This window comes from Gopherus flavomarginatus, chromosome 5 (assembly GCF_025201925.1).
Source record: "Gopherus flavomarginatus isolate rGopFla2 chromosome 5, rGopFla2.mat.asm, whole genome shotgun sequence".
Classification (NCBI taxonomy): Eukaryota; Metazoa; Chordata; order Testudines; family Testudinidae; genus Gopherus; species Gopherus flavomarginatus.
In genome coordinates, this window is record NC_066621.1 from 87943115 (window position 1) to 87970349 (window position 27235).

Below are 27235 nucleotides of genomic sequence, written 5' to 3' on the forward strand. Positions count from 1 at the left end.
ACTCGCGGAGAAACTGACGGCTGTGGCAAGTTCTACTTCCGGTTCATGGACTGGGGACTTCAGTGGTAGAGGCGCCTTCCGGTTCTGGTCTGTGTCCTTGTGTGTCTGTGTCCCCGGCTCGCTGCCCAGGGCAGGATGTTGGCAGCAGCGCTGGGGCTGGCCCGGGCTGGCCTTAGAGGTGAGGCAGTGGGGCAGGGCGGCTCGGCCTGGGCTGGCGGGGAGGGAGTCGGGTCCCCCGTGACCCTGGCCCCACGTGAGTCGGGTTGTCTGGGCGAGGAGCCCCTCGGTAGGTCTGGCCTGTGTGCAGCTCCCTCTGGCTGGGGCAGGGGTCACCGTGACCCCTTCCAGCCCTGCCTGGAGGGGTTCGCTGGCAAAGGCTGTCTTCCTGCCCTGTTCGCCTCTGCCTCGCTGGGTCGGCTAATGCCGCCCTTTGGGGAAAGATTTTATTTCGCTGAGTTCTGTGCAGCTAAATGGCAGTTGTCTTTTGTGTCTCACTGGCCACCTGCGTCTCCCTGGTGTCTCCGAGCCTCGCTTCTGTTGGTGACTCCAGGTTTAGTGAGAATCTGCCTGTAAGATATCTGCTGAGTTAGCGCTTCTGTGAGAAGGCTTGAATAACGTGGTGATGATCGTGATATAAACATCAAGACAGAAAGAAAAGATCTCCGAGTTGCGTGTTATATTTGATCTGTTCTTTCTGCTAAGCGGGGTGTCACCGTGTTAGTTTGCTCTAGTATATCGAGCACTGTTCATTTCCAAGTAAAATAGTTGGGCATATAGTTTAGATATTGCTGTAGGAAATTGAGCGATACATCCTCCACTCCTAAAGTGTGAATAATCAGATTTCTGGTTTAGGAGAAGAGGGTTTATTGCTTTTCATGGAAAAAGTATCACCGTAGCCTTTGTTTTTGCATTGTACTTAGTAGAGGGAGTAGGCCCCCGTGGTAGAATTTGTGTGTGTGTGTGAGTAGGACTTGTCTGCTGAACTGCACATTCATAATTTCTTTTGGGGTATTTTCACTACACTATATGATTATTATTTGGGGGGCAGGCAGGCAGAGGAAGGTCAGACTTAATTGCCATATGTAAAATGGAGCTCACCTCACCAGGATGGGGCAACATAAGGAAGCCTCCTGGTCTCTGGAAAGGAGGAAAGAAGGCATTCCTCCTTAAAGGAGAATGGAGTATGTGGTACAGACTGTTTCATCTATGCTCTTTCTCTTTGTAGCTGCTGCACGGCCTGCAGTACTGTTGCAAGCTCGTTTTGAGGGGAGCTCCACAACAGAGACCCGTCGTAAGTCTGAGTTTATTAGTATTTCACCAACTCCTGGAGTCTGTATAGTGGGTATTATTTAGAATAACTCAGTAAGGTGACCATATTTTCAAAATCAACCCAGAACATTTTTGCAGTGACATTTACATATATAAAAGAAAATGTATGTGCTTTATTTTTTCAAAGTGTGCTGGTGCTGCTACTGCCAGCTTCTGACTCCATAACCATTGCATATTTCTCAGAGGGGAAGAGGATTTTTAATTTTAGTAATACTCTTTCCATTAGACTGTTTTTGGTAATCATCCCAGATCTAATTCTGTGTTTCAATAAATCTTGAACAACAAAAAATAAACCATTTGGTTGACAAAATGAAAAAACAAGGACACTTCAGGTGTTGTGAAAGAAGTTGCTGAGATGCTAGAACATTATATGGAAAATGGGGATTGTCCTCTTAAAAATAAGACATTATGTGCTGGAGAAACTGCTTTCCTCTTATCAGGAATCAGTCTGTTATTTTCCTTAGGAAATGTTTGCTGATGTTCACTCTAAACTTCTCTCTCACTTTATTCCTTTTACTGAATTATAACATCCCCCTACCTTCTGATTCCACTCAGTGTGATGCAAGTAGTTTCATATTCATGGTGACAGGGTGTTCTGTTGTCTGACATCTGATGGGCAAGTCTACTCCAGTGCCCAGCCACTTACCAAAGTCTATTTCCTAAATGTGCTATGCATCGTGTACATTACCAGAGATTAGACACTATATATTCCTCCTGGTGTTGGTAGATAGCCATTTAGTTCACCATGTTGTGAGGTGCCTCCCTCTCATTGAGTTGATCTTTGCAATCATGGCTTGTCTCCCCCTGCCTAGCTGCTCCCTGCTGGGGGACAGACCTATGACCAAGCTGACTAGAGTCATGCTGAACTAGTGTGGGCTGGGAGTTACTGCTCCTCTTTCTGTGGTTTATGATGCAATAGCCACGAGAAGTCTGTTGTTCTTTCCAGCCACCGTTCGACCAAAGGATGAAGTGGCCCAGAACCAGCTATGTGCTTTTGGAGAGTATGTGGCTGAAATTCTGCCCAAGTATATCCAGCAAGTCCAGGTAGGTATTACCAATCAAATCATTCTAGCTTGGGGTATGTGTAGTGAGGAGCTGGCTAGTAGAGCCATGTGTGGATACAAAATTTGTATCTGCATCCAATCCATGATCCGCAAACATGGTCTGCGGATATCCGCAGATTTACAGGACTCTGGGTGGGAGAGAGTGATAGAGCTGGCTAAAAACCATTTCTGCTATTGAGTTTCTTGGTCTGATGTGATATACCTGATCATGTGACCTCAAACCCTCCTGATCTGAGTATCCTGCTTTATTCAATGCATTGCTCAATCCCTTCAGCGTCTATACTAATTCGCTTTCTGTTCTTTTCCACAGGTGACCTGTTTTAATGAATTGGAGATATTTATCCATCCTGATGGGATTGTTCCAATTCTGACTTTTCTTCGAGATCACACCAATGCCCAATTTAAATCCCTGGCTGATTTGACTGCTATTGATGTCCCAACTCGACAATACCGTTTTGAGGTAGGAACTATTCCTTGGAGGTACAGATCTGCAAAGAGTTATAGACCATGAGGGTGTTGAATACTAAGATAAGCAATTGTTTACAGCTCTGACCATGGCCTTTGCATTCTGCAATAGTTATGCTTATTTGCTCTGAGAGCTTTGGGTTTTGCTTAATCCACTGAGCATAGAATCAGTTGTATCACTGACATATTAATATACCCAATTAAATAGTGAGCCCGAGGCACTCTGAGGAGAGGTGTCTGCGTCTGGGTGTCATGAGACAAGTGCATACTACTACTCTTAGGGGAATTCTGTGCCACTGCCCAATGCAGGATTTCACTTTTCTCCATAGAATTAGTGATGCAGAGCTACTGGCCACCATTAGGGGCCACTAGACTCAGCAGACCCCCGCTCTCCGGCTCCCAAATACAGTTCCTTCTTGCTTAACGTAGTTAAGTTCCTGAAAAATGCGACTTTAAGCAAAACAATATTAAGCGAATCCAATCGCCGCATAAGAATTAATGTAAATGGTGGGGGGCGGGGTGTTAGGTTCCAGGAAAAAAAATTTTTCACAAGACAAATCACACACACACACACTGTAAGTTTTAAACAAACAATTCAATACTGTACACAGCAATGATGATTATGAAGCTTGGTTGAGGTGGTGAAGTCAGAGGGTGGAAGAGGGTGGGATATTTCCCAGGGAATGCCTTACTGCTAAATGATGAACTAGCCCTTGGCTGAGCCCTCAAGGGTTAACACGTTGTTAGAGCTTCACACTCTACAAGGCAGCATGACTGGAGGGAGGGGAGACAGCATAGCAGCTAGAGACAGAGAGACACACCCTGTGTGAGAGAGAGGCGCATTGCCCCTTTAAGTATGGTGACCCCACTCTAAGTGCATTGCCTTTTTAAGTAGATCAGCAGGTTGAGACAGCAGCTGCTGCCAGCAAGCTCCCTCTGTCCTGAGTCCTGTCGTGTGTCCCACCCCCTGCTTTATGGAGATGGGGTAAGCAGGGGGCAGATAGCCCCCCTCTTCTCTCCAAGGCAGAAGTTCTGGGCTGCTGCAGTTCCCAGCACGTCCTGAAGGAAGGAGGCGGCGTGCAGGAAACTCCATACAAGCATGGGACCCAGCAACAGGCTGTTTCTCTCTCTGGATTCCTGGGCTCTAGGGGTTAGGGGATGTGGATGTCTGGCCTGGTGTGTGCCCCGCAGCTAGGCTCTAGGGGGTGTGCGTGTCTGGGCTGGGGAGGGGAGTGCTCCACAGCTGGGCTCTGGAGGGGGTTGGGGATGTGGATGTCTGAGACTGAAGGGGCACAGTTTTCCCCCAAGATGTGCACAGCTGGTATGTGTGATATCTAGACTGAGGCACCTGACAAAAGCATTACAGAGAAACAGCAACTGGGTTCTTGCAGCAGTTTCTTTAACTCTCTACTCCTGGGGGAAACTTTTTTTGTCTGTATTGTTACAGACATACTCGCTGACAGGTATTCTGAAATAAATTATCAAAATAATTGAAACTGGTGTGATTATATTGTGTTATTTTGACAAAATATAAAGCACTTTTAATTTTTGGGCGCAGAATTTCCCCAGGAGTAACACTACTCTTTGGATCTGAAGCCATTGATTTACTTTGACTATGACACACAAACCTTTCTCCTCCATGTATTCACCAACCATCTTCTTTCTGATGATGTCAGCTCCTTCTGCTTCATCTTCCTTGCCCTCCTTGCAGCCTTCAACTCTGAACAGCTCCATTCTCCTGGGTGGCCTCTGTAGCTAGGCAGACTTCTCTAGTTAGTTAGCACTAGTTGTGAAGTAGCACCCAGAGGCCCCAAACAGGATTTGAGGCACCATTGTGCTAAGCAGCATACACACACATCAAAGAGACAGTCTCAACCCCAAAATATTTACAATTTCATGTCTTGGCTCTGCTCCTACCCAGCTGCATCTCCATCTATGGTGAAGGTGCCTTCTTTGTTTTAAAATCCTTCATGGCCTTGCTTCACCTAACTTCTTAGGCCTGATCTCTGTCTCTCTCACACACACTTTTCTAAAACTAGCCTCTGTCCCTCCATGGGATCTGGCAGTTTCTCTTTTGCAGTTCACATAGTCTGGTACAGCATCTTTCTCTTTTGCCTCATGGGGTTTCGACATCAGATGAAAGGTGGTGTATTCTAAAACAAAAAACTAAAAGAGTTGGGCTGAAACTGTTTTATTGGTATCAAACTCCTAAAAACAGTATTACCTTTTCTTTAAACTTGGTTTATGTTTAAAAAAAATTGCAACAGGGTAGCTAAATCTAGTTAAAGTTGATCTGATTACACCAATGAAAACCCTTTATATAGGAACACTAAACTCCTATTGCATATATACAACACAAAATATATTTTTAAATCTCTTCTTAACCACATAAAAAAGTTAAAGCATTTGAACCGTAATTTACCAAATTTCTTTTTAATGGTTTTTACTTGAAGCAACTTCCTTGTATTAATAGCTTTTTAAAAACTGCAGGAAATAATTAGTTATAAATGGTAGGTGGGATATTCAAAATCACCTAGTGGATTTAGGCATCTAACTCCCACTGACTTTCAATGAGAATTGGCACCTCACTCCCTTAGGTGCTCTTGAAAATCCTACACAGTAGCTCTTCAGTTGTTCCAAAACACAGATGCACACCCAGAGAGAAAAGATAAGAAGTCACAGCTTCTGTCTTTCACTTGTACCTCCTCTGAGACCTGAAAGATTTTTACCAGTGTTAATGCATTGTTTTGCCTTTTTGGCCACAAACTCACAGCAATAATGCAAGGATGGACATGTCTTGGTTAAACTGGTCTGTAAGGCAAAAAGAGAGAGGCAGGGGGAGTGGTAAAAGAACAGCTGGCTGAAGCTGAACCCAAGCAAGACAGAGGTGATGCTAGTGGGCAGAGAAAAGGATTTTGAAGAGTTTGCAGCCACAGTGCAGCCTCCTTTGGTTGAAGGCACACACCCACAATTGGTCAATTCAGTCCGTAGTCTAGAAGTAACCTTAGATTCATCACTGACTCTGAGGTCTCACATGGCACCACCTGCAAATATGGCTTTCTACCATCTTCAGTTGACCTGGAGACTCCATCCCATCCTGGTGGATGAAGACCTGGTCTTGGTTATTTGTATCTTTGGCACCTCTTGATTGGAGTACTGCAATACACCCAGGGACGAAACCTTCAGCCCTTAGGAAACTCCGGCTAGTACAGAACATTGCAGCACATCTCCTCAGCAACACAGCCTTCTCTGAACATATCAAACCAGTCTTCTGCCCTCTACACTGGCTTCCCTTAGAATTTTGAACCAGGTTCAATGTCTTAGTCCTTATCTTCAAAGTGTTCCATGGTCTGGGCACCGAAGAGCTAAAAGACCTCCTAAAACTCCAGGGTAAAAACTGTGGTTGACAACTATGCTCTTGTGGCACAGTGGAACTCTCAACAATCAGAGTAAGGCTCACCTGTGCAGGAGACACAACTTCCTCTGAGAGGCGGTCCAAGACTGGTATGAATTCCCCAGGAACTAATGACCCTCATAAACCTCATGACTTTCCACTCCAAATGCCAAGCGCATTTCTTTTACCGTACCTTCTGTAATGTAAATACATAGCAAAAGGTATATTCAAACAAGCAAAGCTACCAAAACAAGACATGCCACTGCACATACTTCTTGCTGTGGGAAGAAGATGAGAAAATAACCCACACATAACAGCTCTGTAGTTACATTGCTTAATGCACTACTGGAAAGCACTCAGCTACTGCAGATGAGTGTGGCATATGAACCTATATAGAAGAGAATTAGAGGGGGAGGGATGAACAGGGAAGGTAACTTACACACAAGGGAGGGAATAGCAGTACCTAAGTTTCACACTTCAGGTATCGTTCTGGGTTTAGCTAACCTTATGAACATGGAGATGTCACCTGGTTGCTTCTTGCCCATTCGGGTCAAGACATCTTTCAGGATGGTGGACAATGAAGGCTAATCAGTGTGATGATAGATTCCTGGTTCCTAGCACGTGACCATGCTGGCAAGACTGGTTGGCACACAGTAATACAGCTTCCTTCCTGTAAGGTTAAGCTAGTAGCCAAGTGACACTTAATAATGCAATATCCAGAAAGAGAGGACAGCCTCATCCCATCAGAACTAATCAAAACATATTTAGTGTTATATGTTGACACTTCCTGCCATTCTAGTAATATCCTTCTCCAGAGGTGGGTAAACTACAGACCGTGGGCCACATCTGGCCTTTGGGACCTGCTCGGCCTCTGAGCTCCTGGCCCAGGAGGCTAGCCTCCGGCCCCTCCCCCGCAGCCTCAGCTTACTGCTCTGCCAGTGCAATGCTTTCGTCAGCGGGACTGCGAGCTCTTGCCGGGCAGCATAGCAGGAGAGCCGCGGCTTGACCCAGTGTTCTGTGCTGCGCAGTGGCGTGGCTGGCTCCAGCTGGGCGGCAGGGCTGCCTTTTCTGGCGCTCTGGGCAGCGTGGCTGTAGTGCCGCCAGCCACCAGTGCTCCAGGCAGCGCAGTAAGGGAGCAGGGAGGGTTGGATAGAGGGCAGAGGAGTTCAGGGTGGTGATCGGGGGTGGGGGTATGGCTCGAGGGTGGGGTGGTCAGAGGGTAGCAAACAGTGGGGTTGAATGGGGGCCAGTCAGGAAGGAGGGGGGTGGATGGAGCAGTGAGGAGAAGTCAAGGAGAAGGGGTGGTTGGATGGGAGGGCAGGAGGTCTGAGTGGTCAGGGAACAGTGGGGGTTGGATGGGGCAGGAGTCCCAGGGGGGCCGTCAGGGGGTGAGAAGCAGGGGGGGCTGGATAGGGGGCAGGGGTCAGGCTATGCCTGGCTGTTTGGGGGGGCACAGCCTCCCCTAAACGGCCCTCCATACAATTTTGGAAATCCGATGTGACCCTCAGGCCAAAAAGTTTGCCAGCCTCCTTAATCTGTTACTAAAACAATTGGTGACCTAGCCAAAAGCTTTGCAACTCCCTGATCAGTTTTTAGTTTAAATGCATCCAAGTTGTAATAGTATTTTTGTCTCCAATTTCTGCTCTTTTTATAAACTGGTCAAGTTAAACTCTTATTACTTTTCACCCCCTTTGGACAATATGAGATATTAATCTATGGTATAGACCAGGGGTTGGCAACCTGCAGTACGCATGCCAAACATATGGCATGTGAGCCAATCTTGAGCGGCACGCAGATGCTTGCCGCAGTCCTGGCCCCCAGCCCCCTCGCCCACTGCTCTCCCCTGCGGGGGCAGGAGGCAGAAGCTTGGTTCTGCAGCAACCAAACTTCCTTCTCCCCTGCTTCTTCCCCCAGAGTGGTGCTTTCCTGCCCCGTCCCCTCTCCTTCCCTGCGCCAATCAGCTGATGGCTCTAGTGAGGGGAAGGGGGGGAGAGCAACAGCATACAGGCGATCCCCTAGAGGGGACAGAGAGAGGTAGGGACGGAGCCTTGGGGAAGGAGGTGGAACAGAAATATCTCTTCTGGCCCCCTGCCCTGAGCCGCTCAGGGCAGGGGGGGCTGGGAACACCCCTGCGGGCTGAGCACCCCAGCCCTCTGCCCTAATACCCCCCACACACCGTCTTCTGTCCTACGCCCCCCAGCCCTCTGCCCTGACCCCCCCCACACTCAGCATTCTGCCCTGCACCCTTCCACATCCCCCAGCCCTCTGCCCTGACCCTTGAACCCCCCCACAGCTTTCTGCCCTGACCCCCCCACATGCTCAGCTTTCTGCCCTGAAGCCCCCATACTCCCCAGCCCTCTGCCCTGACCCTTGAACCCCACACACCCCCAGCCCTCTGTCCTGACCCCCCACACTCAGCTTTCTGCCTTGCAGCCCCCATACTCCCCAGCCCTCTGCCCTGACCCTAGAACCCCCTCACACACACAGCCTTCTGTCCTGCGCCCCCTAGCCCTCTGCCCTGAATCCCGCCCACCCCAACGCACACCCAGCCTTCTGCTCTGCATCCCCACAGCCCCATCCCTCTGCCCTGAGCCCCCACACACTCAGCCTTCTGCCATGCACCCCCCACACACACCCAGCCCTCTGCCCTGATCCTTGACCCCCCACATACCCCAGCCCTCATCCCTGACCCCTGAAACCTCCCCACCCAGGTCTGGGGTCCCGGCCATAGACCCTGCTCAGCCCGCTGCTGGTTTAGGTGAACAGAACCCCAGCTGGCAGCGAGCTGTCATAATATAATTCCCAATTCTGAACCTTAGCGTCCAAAATATGGGTACTAGCATGAATTCCCCTAAGCTTAATTACCAGCTTAGATCCTGTAGTGCTGCCACCAATCAGGACTTAGAGTAGAGTGCCTGATAAACTTTGGTCTCCCCCAAAACCTTCCCTGGGGACCCCAAGACCCAAATTCCTCGAGTCTCACAACAAAGGGGAATTACCCATTTCCCTTCCCCCTCCTTTCTTCCTCCCAGCTCCTTTCCGCCCTGGGTACACTAGGAGATCACTGTGATTCAAACTCCTTGAATCACCACACAGGGAGGAATGATACCTTCCCCCCTCCTCTTTTCCCTTCACCCAGAGGCAATCCAGATTCAAACTCCATGAATCTAAAACAAAGAGGAAATTCACTTTTCCCTTCTCCCCCCTGCTCTCTTTCCCTTCTCCCTACCAATTCCCTGGTGTGTACAGACTCAGTTCCTTTGAGCCTTAACTAGGAGAAAAAAATCAGACAGGTCTTAAAGCAAAGCTTTTAATAAAAGAAAGAAAAAAGGTAAAAGTTTATCTCTGCAATTTAGATGGTAAAAAGTTACAGGGTCTGTCAGCTTATAGAAACTAGAAAGAAGCCTCCCCCCCCAGCAAAATACAATTTAAAATACTTCCAGCAAACTACACTTTTGCAAATAAAGGAAACCAAATAAAAAGACTATACTGCCTTTCTACCTTTGTACTCACAAAATTGGAATAGAAGATTAGAGAGCCTGTAGGTACGTGTGGTCACTCTCAGAGCCCAGAGAGAACAAAGCAAAACCCAAAAAAAACACAAACAAAGGCTTCCCTCCACCGAGATTTGAAAGTATCTTGTCTCCTGATTGGTCCCCTGGTCAGGTGTTTGGTTCCCTGTTTGTTAACCCTTTACAGGTAAAAGAGACATTAACCCTTAACTATCTGTTTATGACATGAGCTAAGCAGGCTGGCGGCGTAAGATCAGCATTTTAATTTAATTTTAAATGACGCTTCTTAAACATTTTGAAAATCTTGTTTACTTTACATACAATAGTTTAGTTATATAATATAGACTTATAGAAAGAGACCTTATAAAAACGTTAAAATGTATTACCGGCACGCAAAACCTTAAATTAGAGTGAATAAATGAAGACTCGGCACAGCACTTCTGAAAGGTTGCCGACCCCTGGTATAGACTGTAACACTACATGTGGCCAGCTAAGTTTCAGGAGAATTGGTTTGTTTCTGGGGCAATTAGAGGTGGTGGTTTTTGTTTTTTTCATAAATCAGGCTAATAGTAGAAAAATTAGCTTGAATTTTAACTATGGAGTGGCTACCCTTGCTCTATAGGTATGAAGTGCTATCATGGTCTCACTGGAAAACTCATCTGAAAACCTGTCATCTTCCTTGCCCTTGCCCCTTCAGCCGGGTATCTTACTATAAAAATCTCAGTTCATTCCAAGAGACAATTTGTACATGAGCTAGGACACAATAAATTGGTTGCTTTTTCTCAATTCCCTTTAGATTGTTTATAATCTCCTGTCTCTGCGCTTCAATTCTCGGATCCGTGTGAAGACGTACACAGATGAGCTGACACCTGTTGATTCAGCAGTGTCAGTGCACCAGGCAGCAAACTGGTATGAAAGAGAGGTGAGCTCCAGTGTGCTTTCCCAAGGGCTTTGTGCTTGGGAACAGGATCCATATGGGAGTTGGAGGAGGCAATATTTGAATGAAACCCTATTCCTCTGGGAACTGTGCAGTAGGGAATGGTGTTGCCCTTGGGAATGGGAGAAGAGGCACTTGACATTCTTCTGAGGGCTTTGAGCAAAAGGTATAACAAGATCCAATGGCTGGAAGTGGAAGTTTGACAAATTCAGACTGGAAACAAGATGTAGTTTTGGTTTTTTTAACAGTGAGGATCATTAACCATTGGAACAATTTAGAATCAGACACATAGGATTGGAAGGGATCTTGAGAGCTCATCACGTCCAGCCCCCTGTGCTGGGGCAGGATCAAGTAAACCTAGACCATGCCTGACAGGTGTTTGTCCAATGTGTTCTTAAATACCTCCATGGACCGAAATTCCACGACCTCCTTTGGTAACCTGTTCCAGTGCTTAACTTTCCTTATAGTTAGAAAGTTTTCCAAATATCTAACCTAAAATGTCCCTTGTTGCAGATTAAGCCAATTATTCCTTGTTCTCCCTTTAGTGGACGTGGAGAACAATTGATCACCATCCTCTTCTTGCCCTTAGCATATTTGAAGATTATCAGGTTCCCCTCTGTCTCCTTTTCTGAAGACTAAACATGCCCAGTTTTTTTAACCTTTCCTGATAAGTCAGGTTTTCTAAACCTTTTATCATTTTTGTTGCACTCTTCTGGACTCTGTAATTTGTCCACATCTTTCCTAAAGTGTGAAGCCCAGAATTGGACACAGAACTTCAGCTGAGGCCTCAGCAGTGCAGAGTACAGCAGGACAATTACCTCCTATGTCTTATTCACGAGACACCTGTTAAAACACCCCTGAATGATTTTAGTCTTTTTTGCAACTGCATCACATTGTTGACTCATTCAATTTGTGATCTACTATAACCCAGATCCTTTTCCGCAGTACTACCATCTAGCCAGTTATTCCCCACTTTGTAGTTGTGCATTTTATTTTTTCCTTCCCAAGTGAAGTCCTGTGCATTTCTTTATTTAATCTCATCTTGTTGAATTCAGACCAATTCTTAATTTTGACAAGGTCATTTTGAATTCGAATCCTGTCCTCCAAAGTACTTGCAACCCCTCCTAGCTTGGTGTCATCTACAAATGTTACAAGCATACTTTCCACTCCATTATCAAGTCATTAATGAAAATATTGAATAGTATGGGACCTCATTAGCTGCATCCTCCCAGTTTGACAGCAAACCATTGATAACTATTCTTTGAGTACAGTCTTTCAGCCAGGTTGTGTACCCACCTCATAGTAAGTTCATCTAGGACATATTTCCCTAGTTTGCTTATGAGAATATCATGTGGGACTGTGTCATAACCTTCTTAAAATCAAGATACATCACATCTTCTACTTCCCACCTGCCAAAGAAGGAAATTAGGTTGGTTTGGCATGTTCTTGACAAATTCATGCTCGCTATTCCTTATAACAGTGGTCCCCAACCTTTTTGTGACCAGTAGCACATTCATGTTTTCAGAAGAGCGTGGCAGGCGCCAACAATTTTACAAGGCTTATTTTGTATTTGTACATTAAATAATACAAAAAAAACATATTTAATATTACATAATATATGAATCCAGAGAGAAGCCGGAGAAAAGCCATGAGGACAGAGAACACTGGTACCTGCAGCCCTGGAGTACTCTGTCCCCAGCAGGCGCGGGGCCCAGATTCTCTTCTCTGCTGGGCACTAGGTGGGCCCCGCACCTGCCGGGGACCAAGAACACCAGCTCCTGCAGCCCCAGAGTTCTCTGTCCCCGGCAGGCTTGGGGCCGCGGCTTCTCTCCGGCTTAAGCCGCAGCCCTGCTCCTGCCAGGGACCGAGAACACCGGTCCCTGCAGCCCCAGAGTTCTCTGTCCTTGGCAGGCGTGGGGCTGCAGCTTCTCTCCCCTGCTGGGAACTAGGCAGGCCCCGCACCTGCTGGGAACAGAGAACACCACGCCCGCAGCCTGAGTTCTCTGTCCCCGGCAGGTCCCCTGCTGGGCACTAGACGGGCACACATAAATGCCCCGGCGGGTGCCATGGCGCCCGAGGGCACCACGTTGGGGACCACTGCCTTATAATGTTGTTATCCTCTAGGACAGTAGTTCTCAGCCTATTTACCATTGTGGGTCACGTATGCAGCCCATAATATGTTATGTGAACCGCATTGAATACTACCTGTATGGCCCTGAGGATGTCACATGGGCCACAACTCTGTGCTGATTGGGCCACAGGTTGAGTAGTGAGGATGGTGGTTATTCCAATGGTTAATGACCTTTGGTGTTAAAAATTTGCATCTTATTTCCAGTCTGAATTTGTCTAACTGATAATTTTTAAATCAAGGTTGGATTTAGGTTTTTTTAAATATAAGCTCAAATTCAAATGGAATTCTGTTGGGAAAGTTCTAAGGCCTGTGTTATATAGACTTGGAAGGATTAGATTTTTATCAGGAAATGTTGATTTTTTTGCCATACACACACAAACTGGTGGAAAAAAATATTTCCGATGATGATAGAAGTTGACAGGCAAAGTAAGAAAAATACTGCTTGTAAGCTACAGGTTGATTTTAGGCTATTTACTTTGTTTTGACACGTGATGTTAACAGTTTGTGTTTTACCGGAGTTAAAGCTTTAACTTTTTGAATCTCAGTGTCTATTATCATTAAGTAATTGTCCCCCCTATAATTTCCCACAACTGTGAAAATTTAAATAGATTAAAAATTGGAAAAATGCTTCTTAAAGCCCATAATTTTGCACAACTGTGGAAATTTAAATGGGGGGGAGAATGTTTAAAATAAACATCTAAATTGCAAATAAATAATTGAATTCTGCCAAGCCTCCTTAAAACCCATAATTTTATACAGGAGGTCAGACTAGATGATCAGTGGTCCTTTCTGGCCTTTGAATCTATGAGCAGTGCCCCAGATCAACTGCCTAGCCACTACACTGTCCAGGCATCCAGCCTACACATTGTTGGTACAGTATATGCGAGGGGTGGCTTCCTTCTAGGATGAGAGAGAAAAAGGAGGCTGGGCAGGCCCCTTTGGAAAGAGGTTTTCTTAGTTGGGTTGGCCCCTCTTAAATGAGGTGTGGAAGTTTTAAGCTTCTGAGGTATGCTGACGGGCTTTTCTAGGATGGGGTGATGTGGCTTGTTTGGTTTCCTTTCTTTTAGGTTTGGGACATGTATGGAATCTTCTTTGCCAACCACCCTGACCTGAGGCGAATCCTAACAGACTATGGGTTTGAGGGCCACCCATTCCGGAAGGACTTTCCACTCTCTGGATATGTAGAGGTATGAAGAATTCTGGTTCACTCTGCATTCAGAAACCCATCTGTGCTTCAGAGCTGGGACATGGCTGTTATGGAACTGTAAAATGTTTGCTTAATAATCATTTACATTTTCTTAGTGCCTTTCAGGCACTGTACGCATTCCCCCTGGAGTTTAGCCAACACACAGCATCCTGCATAATAGAGAAGTTTGGGGCCAGAGACACAGGGCAAACCTTTCCTCTTACACAAGAGCAGCAAGAAGTTTTGCTTTCCAGACAAAGAAGACAGGACCATCTACTTTTTAATGTCCCATCCAGAAGATCGAACTCATTCCCACTGAATTGCTGGAGACTTGGTTTAACTCCCTCAGAAGGTTTAATGATTGAGTTGATCTTTCTGGAGGAGGTGTTTCAAATCTAATGGCAAGACTACAAAGCCATCACCTTTAGCTGCCTCAGCTTTCTTCACATATCCCATTCCTCTAACCTAGATTTTTATCTAGATTAAAACACAAATTAAATGAGTTTGTTTGGTCTCCACCTAGTTCTAAGTGACTGCATCACAAAGCTTAGTATTTTTGCACAATTGAATCTGGAGACTAGAAGAGAAGGGACAGGATTAGGTGCATTAACTTTATTTTGAGAGGTGGAACAGAACTGGAATAGCAGAGGCTGCTGTAGGAAAGGGCAAAATGACATCTGCAGAGCTGAGGTTCGGAAATTAGGACTGGAATCCCTAGCAAGGGATCAGGCTTGATGTGTGTGACAGAGCTGGATGGTACACGCCTGCACATTGCCGGATTCTCCTTATGCCATGTGTCCTGAGCTCTCATGAGTGTTGAACTAAAATATTGGAGTGAGCAGTCTGCAAGCCTGTCATTTTTTGTATTTGGCTAACAGAAGAAGCTGTTCAGTGACTGGGAACAAGCAATGGTGACCAGCTTGTTTTTGCCCTGTTGCAGGTGCGTTATGATGATGAGGTGAAACGGGTGGTGGCAGAGCCTGTGGAGCTGGCTCAGGAGTTCCGCAAATTTGATCTGAATAGTCCCTGGGAGACATTTCCTGCCTATCGCACAGCTCCAGAGACCCTGAAACTAGAAGCAGGAGAAAAGAAAGGAGATACAAAATAGCAGCAGGACAGAGAGGATGCTGGGAACTTCCTGTGTGGCACTGACCTTCCTATTCTACCTTAATATTTATATGAATAAAACCTGACATGAGACCCTTGTCTGTGAACTCATGAATGGAAAATGCAGTTTTCTAATTGGCTGAAAAGCACCTGGGGTTGTTTAAGCCTTTCATTAACTGTAAACTGTAAAATCATTAACAGGAAAAAAAAATCATAAACTGGGTGTGGGACTCCTATAAGGAAGAACTAGGGAGGAGACCAGAGCACAGAAAGGAAAAGGGGAGCAGATAATGCAGAACTCAAATGTCCGCTTTCTATTTAACTGGTGTGGCAAGAACTTAACCTGTTTACAGGGAAACATTTTAATTAAAAAACCAGAATGATACAAAATAAAGAAGGCATACATTAAATGGATTGAAAACTGGCTAATTGACAGGTCTCAACATGCAATTACAAATTATCGAGCGGGTAAGTTTCTAGTAGGGTCCCGCCGAGCTCAGTTCCCGGGCCTATGCTATTTAACATTTTTATCAATGACCTGGAAGAAAATATAAAATCATCACTGACAGAGTTTGCAGATGAGACAGAAGTGGTAAATAATGAAGAGAACAGGTCACTGATACAGAGTGATCTGGATCACTTGGTAAACGGCACAAGCAAACTATTGTGTTTTAAAACTCATAATATTAATTTGAAGTTATACACCTTGGCTTATGTTCTTTGTTCCTTTCTTACAGGTTGGGGGACTCTATCCTGGGAAGCAGTGACTGAAAAATAATTCAATTCTTGGATGTGTAAGGAGGGGAATATTGAATAGGAAGGCTTTATTAGATCATTATTTGGCACTGGGTGAACTGCTGCTGGAATACTCTGTCCAGTGTGACAATGATTAAAAGATTAGAAAACGTGCCTTATAATGACAGACTCAAGCTCAATCTGTTTAGCTTAAGGAAGAGAAGGTTAAAGGGTAACTTAATTACAGTCTATAGGTACCTATGTGAGGAACAAAATACAATAATGGGCTCTTCAATTTAACATTTGGAAGTTGAAACTAGACAAATTTAGACTGGAAACAAGGTGCAAATGTTTAACAGTGATGGTAATTATCCATTGGAACAATTTCCAAAGGTTGTGGTGGATTCCCACCACTGGCAATTTTTAAATCAAGATTGGATGTTTTTCTAAAAGATATGCTCTAGTGCAAACAGGAATTACTTCAGGGAAGTTCTATGGCCTGAGTCATTCAGGAGGTCTGACTAGATGATCACAAACGTGACTGTCCTTTCTGGCCTCAGAATCTATGAAATAAAAGCCTAGAGGTAAAATATGTAGAGGAGGGAGGATATGCTTTCTTCCCCACTCTGTGCTCGCGAGCATTGGTTTTGTTTTGGCTTTCTTTAGGCTGCTGCAAATCCTTGTGTTTGGGACTTGACTTAGAGCTGCCTTTTCTAGTGAAGGACAGTTGTCTTCAGCATAGTCATGAAAAGTTATGACTTCTCTTGTGAGAGGGAAGCAGTAGTCAGAGCAGTCAACAGGCTTTCTAGGTTTTATACAATTCCCAGCTTCGCTTTGAGCCTATGCATCCCACCAATTAGGTAGAAAATATTCTTGTGGCCACAGCTAGAAACATGACATATAAAACACGTCCAGTGCTGTTGTATGGTGGGAATATAGAAAGCTGTGGGACAGCATGTATTGTGCTGTAAGTAGTACTTTTCAGCAATTTATCCATTATTGCAGATAGCACTTCACAAAGCACGCTCCCTGCTGCAACCCCACAAAGTTGCTTGGGGCAAAGTACCATGAATAATAGTACATGTAACATTATCAAAAGACTACTGTGATAAGCCAGAAAAATAAGGTGTGGTCAGTGAAACAGAAGGAAAACTTTTGCATAAGTGGGAGTGGGGAGCTTGAGTGAAATGAATAAGAAGTGAAGGGCCCTGCCAAGCTAAGACATAATGCTAGAACTGCTAAAGGACGGTGGTAGAGTCCAAACAGCTATCCTAATGGAGTCAGAGCACAGCACTTGGCTTAAGGAAAAGCTCATGACTATCCAGAGTATTTACTGAGGAAACTAGTGTTATGACTGGGGCCAAATCCCTTCTGGTGAGAGAAAGCTGGGGGTTTATAACTGAAGTTATGCTTGTAGCTGCAGCCTACTCACTCATCCATACTATCCTTGCCTACAAGGCCTCACTTAGTGCTACTCAGACTAGAGGCTAAAGTGCTGGTGGAGCTGGAAGGGGAACTATGTAACAATAAGGGAGAAGAGTCCTGACCTAATGTTGGTTGGACCAGTGAGAGATGGATTTGCATTGCCTTGAAATATTTCAAGTTCTGTGGGAAATGTACATTTTTCCTCCACTGGTGAGCATGAACCCAAAGTTGTCCAGGGCTCAAGTGTCTTCAAAGCCCTAGTAGACACTGGTAGATCCCACTGGAGGAACAGACCAACTTTCTTCACAACAACTAACTTTGAAATGCTTTGGGATTGCTACTGACCCTGACATATTCTAGCATGAATTAGCAGAGCAAGTCCCAGTGCAGTGATCTGGTCAACTCTAATTTACAGATGTGCAGAAGAGGAGCAGCCAGAGAACGCTTTTAACTTTACCTGAGCGTCTGTCTTGAAATCAACAAAGAAAAAATAAAAACTATAACTGAATACCCTCCTGCGGCAGTGGTTTTCAAACCGATACGTGGAGAATTTGCTGGTGCTCCACAGGGAACTACCTGGTCACATACTGCCAACTTCCCCCCTAGTGCTAAATTGCATTAAAATCACCTAAATATTTTCCTAACATAATTTTGTATGCCAGCAACTGCTGTAGTTATTGCAAGCAGAAGATGTAATGGCGAGGGGGAGGTGTGCACAAGACCATCTCTACTACAATGTTCACTCTCCAAAAAAGGTTGAGAGATTCCATCATAGATTAAAGGGTTTAATGAGGAGTAACTGGAGCTGAAGGAAGTGAGGAAGAATAGCCTGACTTCAGAAATCCAAAACAGTTCCCTCAGGAGAGAGATTCTGAGCCTCCCACTTCCTAAGCCACTGGATTTTCTGTGGATCACAAATACCTTTTCCATAGAGTGGTATCTACATTTGTAACTAAATGCAACCACATTCATTGCCAGTGGCAGCCCTAGGGCCATGCAGCGCATAAGGCCCTGCGCTACATGCTCAGACCCAAACCATCAGCCAGAGCATTAGCTCTGAGCCTCATAACAATAGTTTAACTGATTCTGGTGGCAGCATCTACAGCAGAGTGGAATCCTCCATCTTGCTGCTAAGAAAGTTCTACTTCCTGTCTTCCTAATCTAGGGGAGAGAGGGTTTGTTTTTTTTCCAGAGGCCACAAAGCTTTAGCCTGAGTGGGACTGTAAATGAGGAAAGGGGCTGTCACGGGCGCACAGGGGTAGAGACCTGGTAATAGCTGGGGAGGGATCTAGGTGGGATTTTGTATAAATAACTACAAAACTGAAGGCTGGTTTTGTTTATTGTGATGCAGAAGTCAGTCACACAAGTGGGCAGTGAGTTAGCTGAAGGCTGATTGGTTTTTGTCTTTGTTGTCTGACAGATCATTGTACTAAACTTTCCCTCCAGGAGTGTTTCTACTGGAAAGAAAGAATGACCTTTCCTTTGTCAGGCTGTATATCTTGGATGCTGCTGTCCTGCTGTGGAGCCTATAAAGACTGCCAGCCCCGTTGTGCTGTGATATTTCAAGATTGTTTTGAAAATTCCAAACTCAGTAAATGGAAAATTTAAAAGAAAGCCAAGGAGCTTAGGAGAAGCATGGGAGGGGCAAGGGAGGGAGGAGAGGGTTGTATCCACACTCTACAGAGAAATTAGATTAAACTCCAGTTTGTCACATGTGTTTAAATGGAAAATCCCTTGGAATTAGAAACTTCCCATTAAAATACTTAGGTGGAAAAATCAGAATTTGGAAAAGAGGCTTTAAGAATTCTGCCAAAAACCAAACAACAAAGTCTTTAAGTTTCCAGATTGCAATGGAAAATACCCTTTGGGAACAAAGAATTCAACAACAGGCCCTTCCCAGGACTGGAGTCAGAGAGAGGGAGAAGGGAGGATCCATTCCAGTAGAGGCTGCTGTGATCAGAGAAAGGGAGGAGAGACGCCACAGTAAACAGTTCTCGCTTCACCCAAGACATTTATCTACAGAACTGGTGAGGACTCCTACCTGGCATGGCGCTCCTGCTCCAGCTGCAGCTCAGAGCCTGGCTGTGGACAGCACTGGTCCTCTATGTGTTTGCTGGATCCTGGAAGCAGACAGGTAGGAGGTGCACCTGCAAGGGAGGAGGCTGCTCTGCAAAACAAATGTGTTTGTGCAGTTCCACTCGTGCTGAGTTTTACCTAATTCCCCAAATAGGCCGGTGGGCTGGCTGTACTGACAAAACAACTTTCTGTGATAGAGAGCAAATGAATTGTGCTCTATGCTAGACTCTATTCTGACTGAGGGGAGAGGAATGGCAGAGTATGTTTCCAGAGAAGTTGAGTGCTCTACTCCTGACATATACTACTTATTTGTCCCCCCAAATGCCTTTTATGCCCTTACGGTTTTTGTTGACACTACATCCTTCAAAATCAGAGGATCACCTGCTGAATTATTTCCTATGAAATACCCAGATGTCCCCTGGGTGAGAAACCCACTGCCTGTTAGTGTGAGGCAGACCACTTGGAGGCAGGAGGAGAGACTCCTTTGGCCCCTGCTGAAGAAAACTTTTCCAGGTGCCTTTACAAGGCTCTTTATTAGGAAATACTGTGAGGGAAGCCTGTGAGAACAGCTTCTGTTGGGCCAATTATTTTCATACATTTCTTGTTATGTTTTGTTTTATGTATGTTTTACTCTACCTTCTACACTGACACTGGAATGTATTTTTTAAATATTAGTAAGAGTGGTTTGCGGGTTTTTCTGTTCATTCATTGAAACCCTGTTCGTTCATTGAAATCCCCACTGTAGAGATCTGTGCACTTAGCTGTGGTCAGAATAGGCAGAAGGTGAAATGGGAATCAGGTAACCACTAGGAGAAATCCAGAAAAGCGGCTCTCAGAGGATGCTGTATCTTTACCTGAGCCATAAGCCTTGCTGGAATGTGCATTGAGGAGATGGAAACAGCCTCTGTAATCCCAGCTAACATTCTGAAAGCACATCTGGCTTTGATCAGGGAGTCTGCAGCTGTGTAGAGAAATGAACCTTCCCTCAGGCAGAAGGGAAAGCAGTATCCATCTCTGAACAGCTCCTACCATCCCCAGAGGGAGCTTTCCTCCAGAATGGAAAGTTGGAAGCTGGTTTTGATAGCAACACCATACAACTAAAAGATTAAATCACATTTCTGTTTATGTGCACCTGCTAATTTTAACACTTGGGATCCCATAGAAAGATATGCTGAGTACTTATGGCTAGTTTACCCAACATCAGCTCTGTCTTCTCCCTCCTCACATGAGGACCAGAAGATTCCCTCACTCCAAAAAGGGAGCCAGCCTCCCATTCCCTCTCCCCCTGCTGCCAGCACCGCTTTTCTGCACAGAGAAATTCTGTGTTCCATGCTAGTTGTCTTCCAATTCTGGCCCACCCAACATGACCCTGCTTCCTCCTCCCTGGCCTGAAGGAGTCTGGAACTGATAGGAGGGGAGCTAGTATCCATTAGCACACAGGCCAAGAGAAGAGGGAGGGCTGTGCCTCAGAATCCTAGGTTAGTGCTACCTTTCAGTAGTCAGAAACTCTCCCTCCCTGATGCAGTGTTCATCTCCCTTAGCTTAAATCCCCTTGAAATGAGCCAAGGCCTCAGGTGACATCCACCCAGGAATTAGCTGGTGTCCTAATGGTTAATCATTTCCCTGCACAATATGAGTTCCTGGAAGCTGATGCTACAAAACAGTCACTGAAGGAGATCAGTTCAGAATCCTTCTCGGACCAAATGGGACAGATACAAATCCCAGCACGGAGGGTTTTCCCACAGGCTTACCAAAGCAGATATTTTTGCTCCCTAACATCCCAGCTCCAGAATGATACTGGCTGGGAGTAAGGGGTCAATGTCCTGAAATCCTCCCTTCACTTTCTTGAACTTGCTCTATCTCCCTGATAAAACCCCACTTCTGCTCCCCCAAATCCAATGGTTAGACTCTTTGGCACTTAAGGTACATCTACGAAGCAGCTGGGAGATGTAATTCCCAGGGTGATTAGACATACACATAAGCTTTGTTCAAGCTACTGTCTAAAACTAGCGGTGTGGCTCTGGCGGTATCAGGGATGGCTAGCCTGAGCTGCTGCAGCCATGCTGCTATTTTTAAGCACTAGCTCAGAGAACTATCAGCTGTATGTCTACACATGCTGAGAATTACACCTCTCAGCTGCTGTATATTTATACCCTTAGATACCAGAGGCATAGGCACCTCAGAAATATCAAAGATAGACAGACATGATTAGTGAGAGGCGATAGGGAAGATGTGCTAAGCTGTTGCTCTCTGAAGCTCTGTGGCTCTTTAATGTTTTCCAGATGGGCAACTTCACACGGAGGACCATGCTGATGTGAATGTGTTTCATAACAAGCTGGAGGATGCCAACGTCATGCTAGAGGTTATTTGGGTTATGTTGTGGGGCCCATGGGAAAGGATGAGAGTGTGAGAGCTCCTGTGAGGACTAGGAGTGGGGGATCCTGCCCAATCTACCTTTAAACACCCAAATGTTCCGCTAGTTCTCATTGTTTTTCTATTTCAGGAGACTCTAGAAGATGCCTTAGTATACATCTCGGCAAAGTCACTGCCATTGAATGAGACCAGTGAGTAGGGTGACCAGATGTCCTGTTTTTTTTGGTCTTTTTCTTATATAGGCTCCTATTAACCTCCCCCCCATCCCGATTTTTCACACTTGCTGTCTGGTCACCCCACAAGTGAGGTCTAACTAGTCCAGCATCCCGTCTCTGTTGGTAGCCAGCACCAAATGCTTCAGAGGAAACCCCACAATGGATAATTATGGAATAACTTTCCTTAACCCCTGTCAGTTGTTGGTTGGCTTATGCTCTGAGGAAGGTAGGTTTAATTATGGCACTTTTAGAGGGGTGAGTAGGGGAGTAATAAGTGAATGGGACAGGCCATACTGCAGTAGGAATGCTTTTTCAAATGAACTGAGAGAAAGCAAATAGAAAGGAGCCCACTGAGCAAAGACAGAAGGTAGCCAGTTTGGTGCCAGGGTTAAGGGGTAGACTTACCTGGCTTCCTGGTCAGCACAGTCCTTGAACTTCCTGATGGGACAATAGGGGATACCCCATGTTGCTGAAGCCAGTGTTGGTCCCAGGATATTAAAGAGATAATATCTTTTAATACACACACAGCTCTTCTTCAGGCCCCTCTCCCCAGCAGAAGTTGGCTCAATAAAAGATGTTACCTCACCCTCCTTCTCTCTCTAATAAGGTGTACACAAAAGCAAAGCCTCCAGTCATCACAACATGTCCCACAAGGTAGCACCTTTGGGCTGATGGTGGACAGATGGATAAAATCACTGTGCGCTTCAGACGGAGGCCGGGTGGAGTCTCTGCCGGGGCAGCATGCGGGGAGAGTAACGGCTCACAGAGCTGCCACGAGTGGAACCGTATTTCCAGTGATGATTGTCCCAAAGGGCGGTCACCAACCTCGAGGCTGGCCTGCTCTGGGCAGCACTGTAGCGAAGTGCAGACTTTCCACCAGGAGTCGGGGTACTGGGCAGTGAGGATCCCGCAGCGAGGACACAGCTTGGATCAGGGCTCTTCGCCCTGTGCTGCCTGTTCCAGAGAGGACAGGCTGAGTGTGTAAGGAGAGATCAAGGGGATGGGGCCATGCAGCTCCCGCCCCCAGTGTGCGGGGCCTGCAGCTCCCTCCCACACTGCCCTCCCCCGCGTGTAGGGCTGGGCTCCCTCCCACAGAGACAATACCTCCCCCACTAGAATTGTTCCGTCTCTGACTTTAGCATCCATTGCTCTCCCTCCCTCATGACAGGGTTGAGCCCCCCCTCGCCCCATCCCTCGGGGAAGTCGTCCAGAGCAGGGAGCCAGGGGGATGCACCAGAGGAAGGCATCCTGTTGTGGGCAGGGCAAGGGGGGCAGGAATTCTGGCCTTTCCTGGTGGGATAGCCTGTGGGTGGAGCTGCAAGATAGGCAGAGGCCCCAACTCTGTCCCCTGCCCAAAGCAGCATGTCCTGGTGTCACTTTTCCCCCAGCCACGGGACAGAGCCAGTCCCGCTCCCTCCCAGAGCAGGGAAGGGGCACAGACCAGCATGATGCACCCTGCCCTGCTGTTCTCCCTAGGACGAGGGAAAGGCAGGGAGATCTGAACTCCGCCTCTGCCCAGGGAGAGAAGACACAGCTACAATATAAAGAACATCCAGGAGCTAACAGCTGTGCCTGCTGTGCAGGACGCAGGAGAAAGCAGCAGATGCTGCCTGGCTTCCCCAAAGCTAAGGGGAAAGGCCAGATACAAAGTGGAGGAGATACAAGGTGGAGAGGAGGAGAATACATGGAACAGAGAAACTGGAAGCTTAAGGAGAGGCATTCATCTTCCACCCCCAAATGTAGGGATTGCATTGACAAATGAAACTCTGAGTTTGGAACAGAAGCTCATTAACAGTGGACAAATTTAGTCGCTACAAAACTCATTAAAGCATTATTCAACAGTTGCGGTTTTTTTTCCTCTTGCGCCCCCATATGAAAAAACCTGTCTGCGTCACTGACAAACACAGAGAAGTGCCATGCAAGAGACAGAAACAGGGAACGTCAGGGAGCAAGTTAGGGAAGGAAGGAGGGGAGCTGGCCCTCAGATGGAGGGAAGAGGAGGTGCTGCCCAGAGATGTCAGATAGGACTAAAGCATTGCCAGCCCTTGTGATACTACCCCAACTCAGGATTTTAGGGTCTGGTTTTAAGCTGCTTAGGCTCTTAGCAATAACTTCTCTGTGATTTCCCTTCTCCCCCCATAATAAAATTAGCCACCCTCTCTCCTTATTTTGGATGGTTTGGAAGTCAGGCTTCCATTGGCTAATATGATCAGGCAGGCTGCTACGAGGAGGAAATGAAGTGAGGGATGAGGAAGAGGGATAAAGAGGATAATGTAGAAGCCCAGAAGGGAGACCAAGAAGAAGTCAGACATATACAGGCTGGACAGAGATGTTGTTGGGTGCAGGGGAATGTGGGGAGGGGAGGCAAGAGAACAGCACTATAGGAGGCAAGGGAACTACGGGATTAGAAAGCAGGGCTGGCTCCCGCTTTTTTGCCGCCCCAAGCGGTGAAGGGAAAAAAAAAGATAAACCCGACTGAGCTGCTGCTGAAGTGCCACTGAAGAGGAAGAGAGAGAGTGAAGGACCTGCCACCGAAGACTCGGACGTGCCGCCCCATGAACAGGACTGCTGCCCCTTTCTATTGGCCGCCCCAAGCACCCGCTTCCTTCACTGATGCCTGGAGCCGGTCCTGTTAGAAAGGAAGAATAGGGCAGATGAGAGGAACTGGGTGGGGAAGTCAAGGATAGGGTGGGAGGCAGACACGCAGGAGCCTGAAAACAAAATCTCATTTGTTTGTTCAAATGTACATGGTTTTACCTTTAGCAATCTTGTTTGCATATTGTATTGCATACCCTACACATCCCCCTACCCTGACTTCATTTTTACAATCCTGGATTTGTTAGGGGTGGCAGATCTCTTCATAATCCCTGCAGGGGACCCACAGCTGCAGGACAGTGGTTGGCCCTAGACTTCCTGCTCTCATACTGCCCTTCTCTTTCAGTTGCTCTGGGAAGGACTGGAGATTGAGGCTAACGAGACAGTCAGGCTGCAGGATGAGGAATTGGCCTCTCTGCGCTCAGCAAAGCGATTTCTCCAGATCTTCCAGCACCAGGTTCCCAAGACATCAGAAGGAATCAAGGAGCAGCTGAAACATCTTTCACAGGCAGATGCCCCTCTGAGTCCAGTAGAGTTCGATCAGCTTCTCTTCACCAGCGTTTACTGCGCTTATCAGATTCGCTCCATTCAGGGCCTGGACAAAAATCTCTGGATCAGTTTCTTTTCTCAATTAGTTGATGAAATCCTCCATGATCTCTGCAAGGGATTCTGCCCTGCAAATTCCACTCTCCTGGCTTCCTGGCCCTGGAAGGAGAAGCCTTTTTATTTAACCTCACTGAAAAAGTCATATCATTCCAACCTGGCCATGATGAAGAGAGGCACTGAGTAAGGAGACTGACAAGATGAGATTCAATTGCATTCTTGTTATTCTGAATGCTGCCAGTCATCCCAGATTATGCTGGTTACTGTGCAAAAGTGCCACCATTCTTCCTCTTTTGCTTTCTGTATTATACTGGCAAAATTCCAGGCATTTATCCAACCAGCTATTGTCCCATCTTTAAATGTGAAACAAGGCCTGGGATGTCTCCCTAGGATCTCCGTAGAAAACACACTTCTGAGATGCACTTCTGCCTTGATCACCGATCGCCATTAGAGATGTCACAGCACTTTTTCCAGAAGTCCAGGTATTAGCATGTAATGGCTGAATTCCATCTCAGGTAATTCCATTTTGCCTCCCTAAATTCCCAGTTGGATACAGTATTTTTCCCTTACTACAGTAACTCACTGTACAGCATAGCTGTGCTGTTCATACAATTGCTGTGGTCCACTTTATAGGTGGCTACACTCTGTGGTGATTCATATTAAGTTCTGACTCATTTTATCTGTCATCCCATACCAGGTGCCTGGAACAGTTTCCCAAGTAATATGCACCCATTTCCTTCGAAAAACTCCTGCAAATGTACTGATTCCATGAACCCTTCTGGTATAGATATCATTACCCACTTTGTATTAGTACAGAATGGGTATTTGCTTGTTTCTCATCTACTAAACTTTTGAGGGCAGGGATCCAGTTATTTGTACAGAAGATTTTACCTCTTGTAGAGAGTTTTCTTCTACATCTGTGGTACTTTACAAATAAAGTAATTGGAACAGTACTGTATATGTGCAATCATGATTTTTATAATCAGGAATTTAATCAATGTAGAACTCAATGATGCTTCTTTGTAATACTCCCTCCGCAATGGTATTAGTGACATACATTCAGCTAGTCCAGGTGAGTTTTATTTGGTATTGATTTCTTGGTTTGTGCTGGCCCTCCCATTTACACTGTAGATGCACTAATCCTGAGCCTCTACAGCCTGCGCTTTGATGGTTAGGGTCATACTTCCCACACAGTTTTACTAGACTCGCAACTTCCACAGAGGAGCCACTTTCAGAAATGCATGCAGAAAATGATATTCCCAACAGCAACAATTAACTTTGAACCTAGTTTATATTTTTCTCATTATCTGACAGATGGAGATGAGAAGCAGTAACCCAATAATGCCAGGCCCAGAAGCAAGGTTTTGGGGCACGGAGAATGATTTTAAAGGTCAGAGTTACAATTTTACAGGAGAACAGGGAGTTTGCAAGTCATAGATCTTGCAAAGAGTGTAGAAATTGGGACCAGGGTCTTATTTGCATTCCAACTCCTGGAAACTGGAAATAAAATGTAAATACTTCCTCACGCTATAATCTTACACTTTTTTGTACACCCCTAATCCCAAACCTTCACCCATTTATGCAAGTCACTTAGTCTTTTAGGGGTAAGATTTCCATGGGGGTCTTGCAAATGAATATAGATTGAGGTAGAGAAATTGAAATGAATATAAGGCTGGGTTTGGGTTTCACAAGAGGGTGAAAGATTTGAGACTACAATATTGCTAAGGTTTAAGTAAGGACCCTAGGTGAGGTGCATCTTTCTTGGTTGAGACTATGGCATTTGATATGAGGACCTCAGATAAGGAGGTACTGTCTGGGATTAGAATTTTCATGGGTGGTTAGGTTAGAGGCTTTGTCTTCTTTTGAACAAAGACTGTGAATGAAGCCAAGTTGATGGCAAGTTTCAGCCAAAGTTTAGGCTGAGACCTATAAAACCTTATTGAATTTGGGATCCAAGCCAACATTTGAACACAGATCTCACACAAAACATTAATCCCATAGCTCTGAGGAGCCCCCTAATATCCATTGCTCCACTGAACTCTTGGGTTCCCACAACCTCTCATACTACTGTGCTGCCACTGCCCCCAA

At 45.9% G+C, this 27235-nt stretch overlaps 2 protein-coding genes across 5 annotated transcripts; both read left to right on the forward strand.

Annotated features, from left to right (window-relative positions):
* The first annotated feature begins 24 nt into the window (after window positions 1-24).
* Window positions 25-15218, forward strand: NDUFS3 (NADH:ubiquinone oxidoreductase core subunit S3). Of its 2 annotated transcripts, XM_050953612.1 has the most exons (7): window positions 32-178; window positions 1226-1291; window positions 2276-2373; window positions 2704-2853; window positions 10561-10686; window positions 13900-14019; window positions 14959-15218. In XM_050953612.1, exons 1-7 carry the CDS (start codon window positions 136-138, stop codon window positions 15124-15126), a joined length of 771 nt encoding a protein of 256 aa, XP_050809569.1. In that variant the 5' UTR covers window positions 32-135; the 3' UTR covers window positions 15127-15218. The 2 variants fall into 2 exon arrangements, with proteins under 2 accessions (XP_050809570.1, XP_050809569.1); XM_050953613.1 differs by lacking the exon at window positions 10561-10686 and having other exon boundaries at window positions 25-178.
* Window positions 15219-15318: 100 nt separating this feature from the next.
* On the forward strand, window positions 15319-26100 carry FAM180B (family with sequence similarity 180 member B). Of its 3 annotated transcripts, none has more exons than XR_007774479.1 (4): window positions 15319-19419; window positions 21644-21723; window positions 24891-25662; window positions 25845-26100. XR_007774479.1 is itself a non-coding variant. In XM_050953628.1 (4 exons), the coding sequence occupies exons 2-4, from the start codon at window positions 19332-19334 to the stop codon at window positions 25332-25334; spliced, it is 612 nt and encodes a 203-aa protein (XP_050809585.1). In that variant the 5' UTR covers window positions 15319-18876; window positions 19308-19331; the 3' UTR covers window positions 25335-26100. The 3 variants fall into 3 exon arrangements, 2 of the variants coding, with proteins under 2 accessions (XP_050809585.1, XP_050809584.1); XM_050953628.1 differs by having other exon boundaries at window positions 15319-18876; window positions 19308-19419; window positions 24891-26100; XM_050953627.1 differs by having other exon boundaries at window positions 24891-26100.
* The last annotated feature ends 1135 nt before the right edge of the window (window positions 26101-27235 follow it).

Excerpts from the sequence above, each read along its gene's own strand:
- NDUFS3 (XM_050953612.1), top strand. The coding sequence starts at position 136 with ATGTTGGCAGCAGCGCTGGGGCTGGCCCGGGCTGGCCTTAGAG. Across the intron at positions 2,374-2,703 it reads AGTATATCCAGCAAGTCCAG|GTGACCTGTTTTAATGAATT; the intron begins GTAGGTATTACC and ends TCTTTTCCACAG. Across the intron at positions 2,854-10,560 it reads CTCGACAATACCGTTTTGAG|ATTGTTTATAATCTCCTGTC; the intron begins GTAGGAACTATT and ends AATTCCCTTTAG.
- FAM180B (XM_050953627.1), top strand. The coding sequence starts at position 19,332 with ATGGCGCTCCTGCTCCAGCTGCAGCTCAGAGCCTGGCTGTGGACAGCA. Across the intron at positions 19,420-21,643 it reads TGGATCCTGGAAGCAGACAG|ATGGGCAACTTCACACGGAG; the intron begins GTAGGAGGTGCA and ends AATGTTTTCCAG. Across the intron at positions 21,724-24,890 it reads ATGCCAACGTCATGCTAGAG|TTGCTCTGGGAAGGACTGGA; the intron begins GTTATTTGGGTT and ends CTTCTCTTTCAG.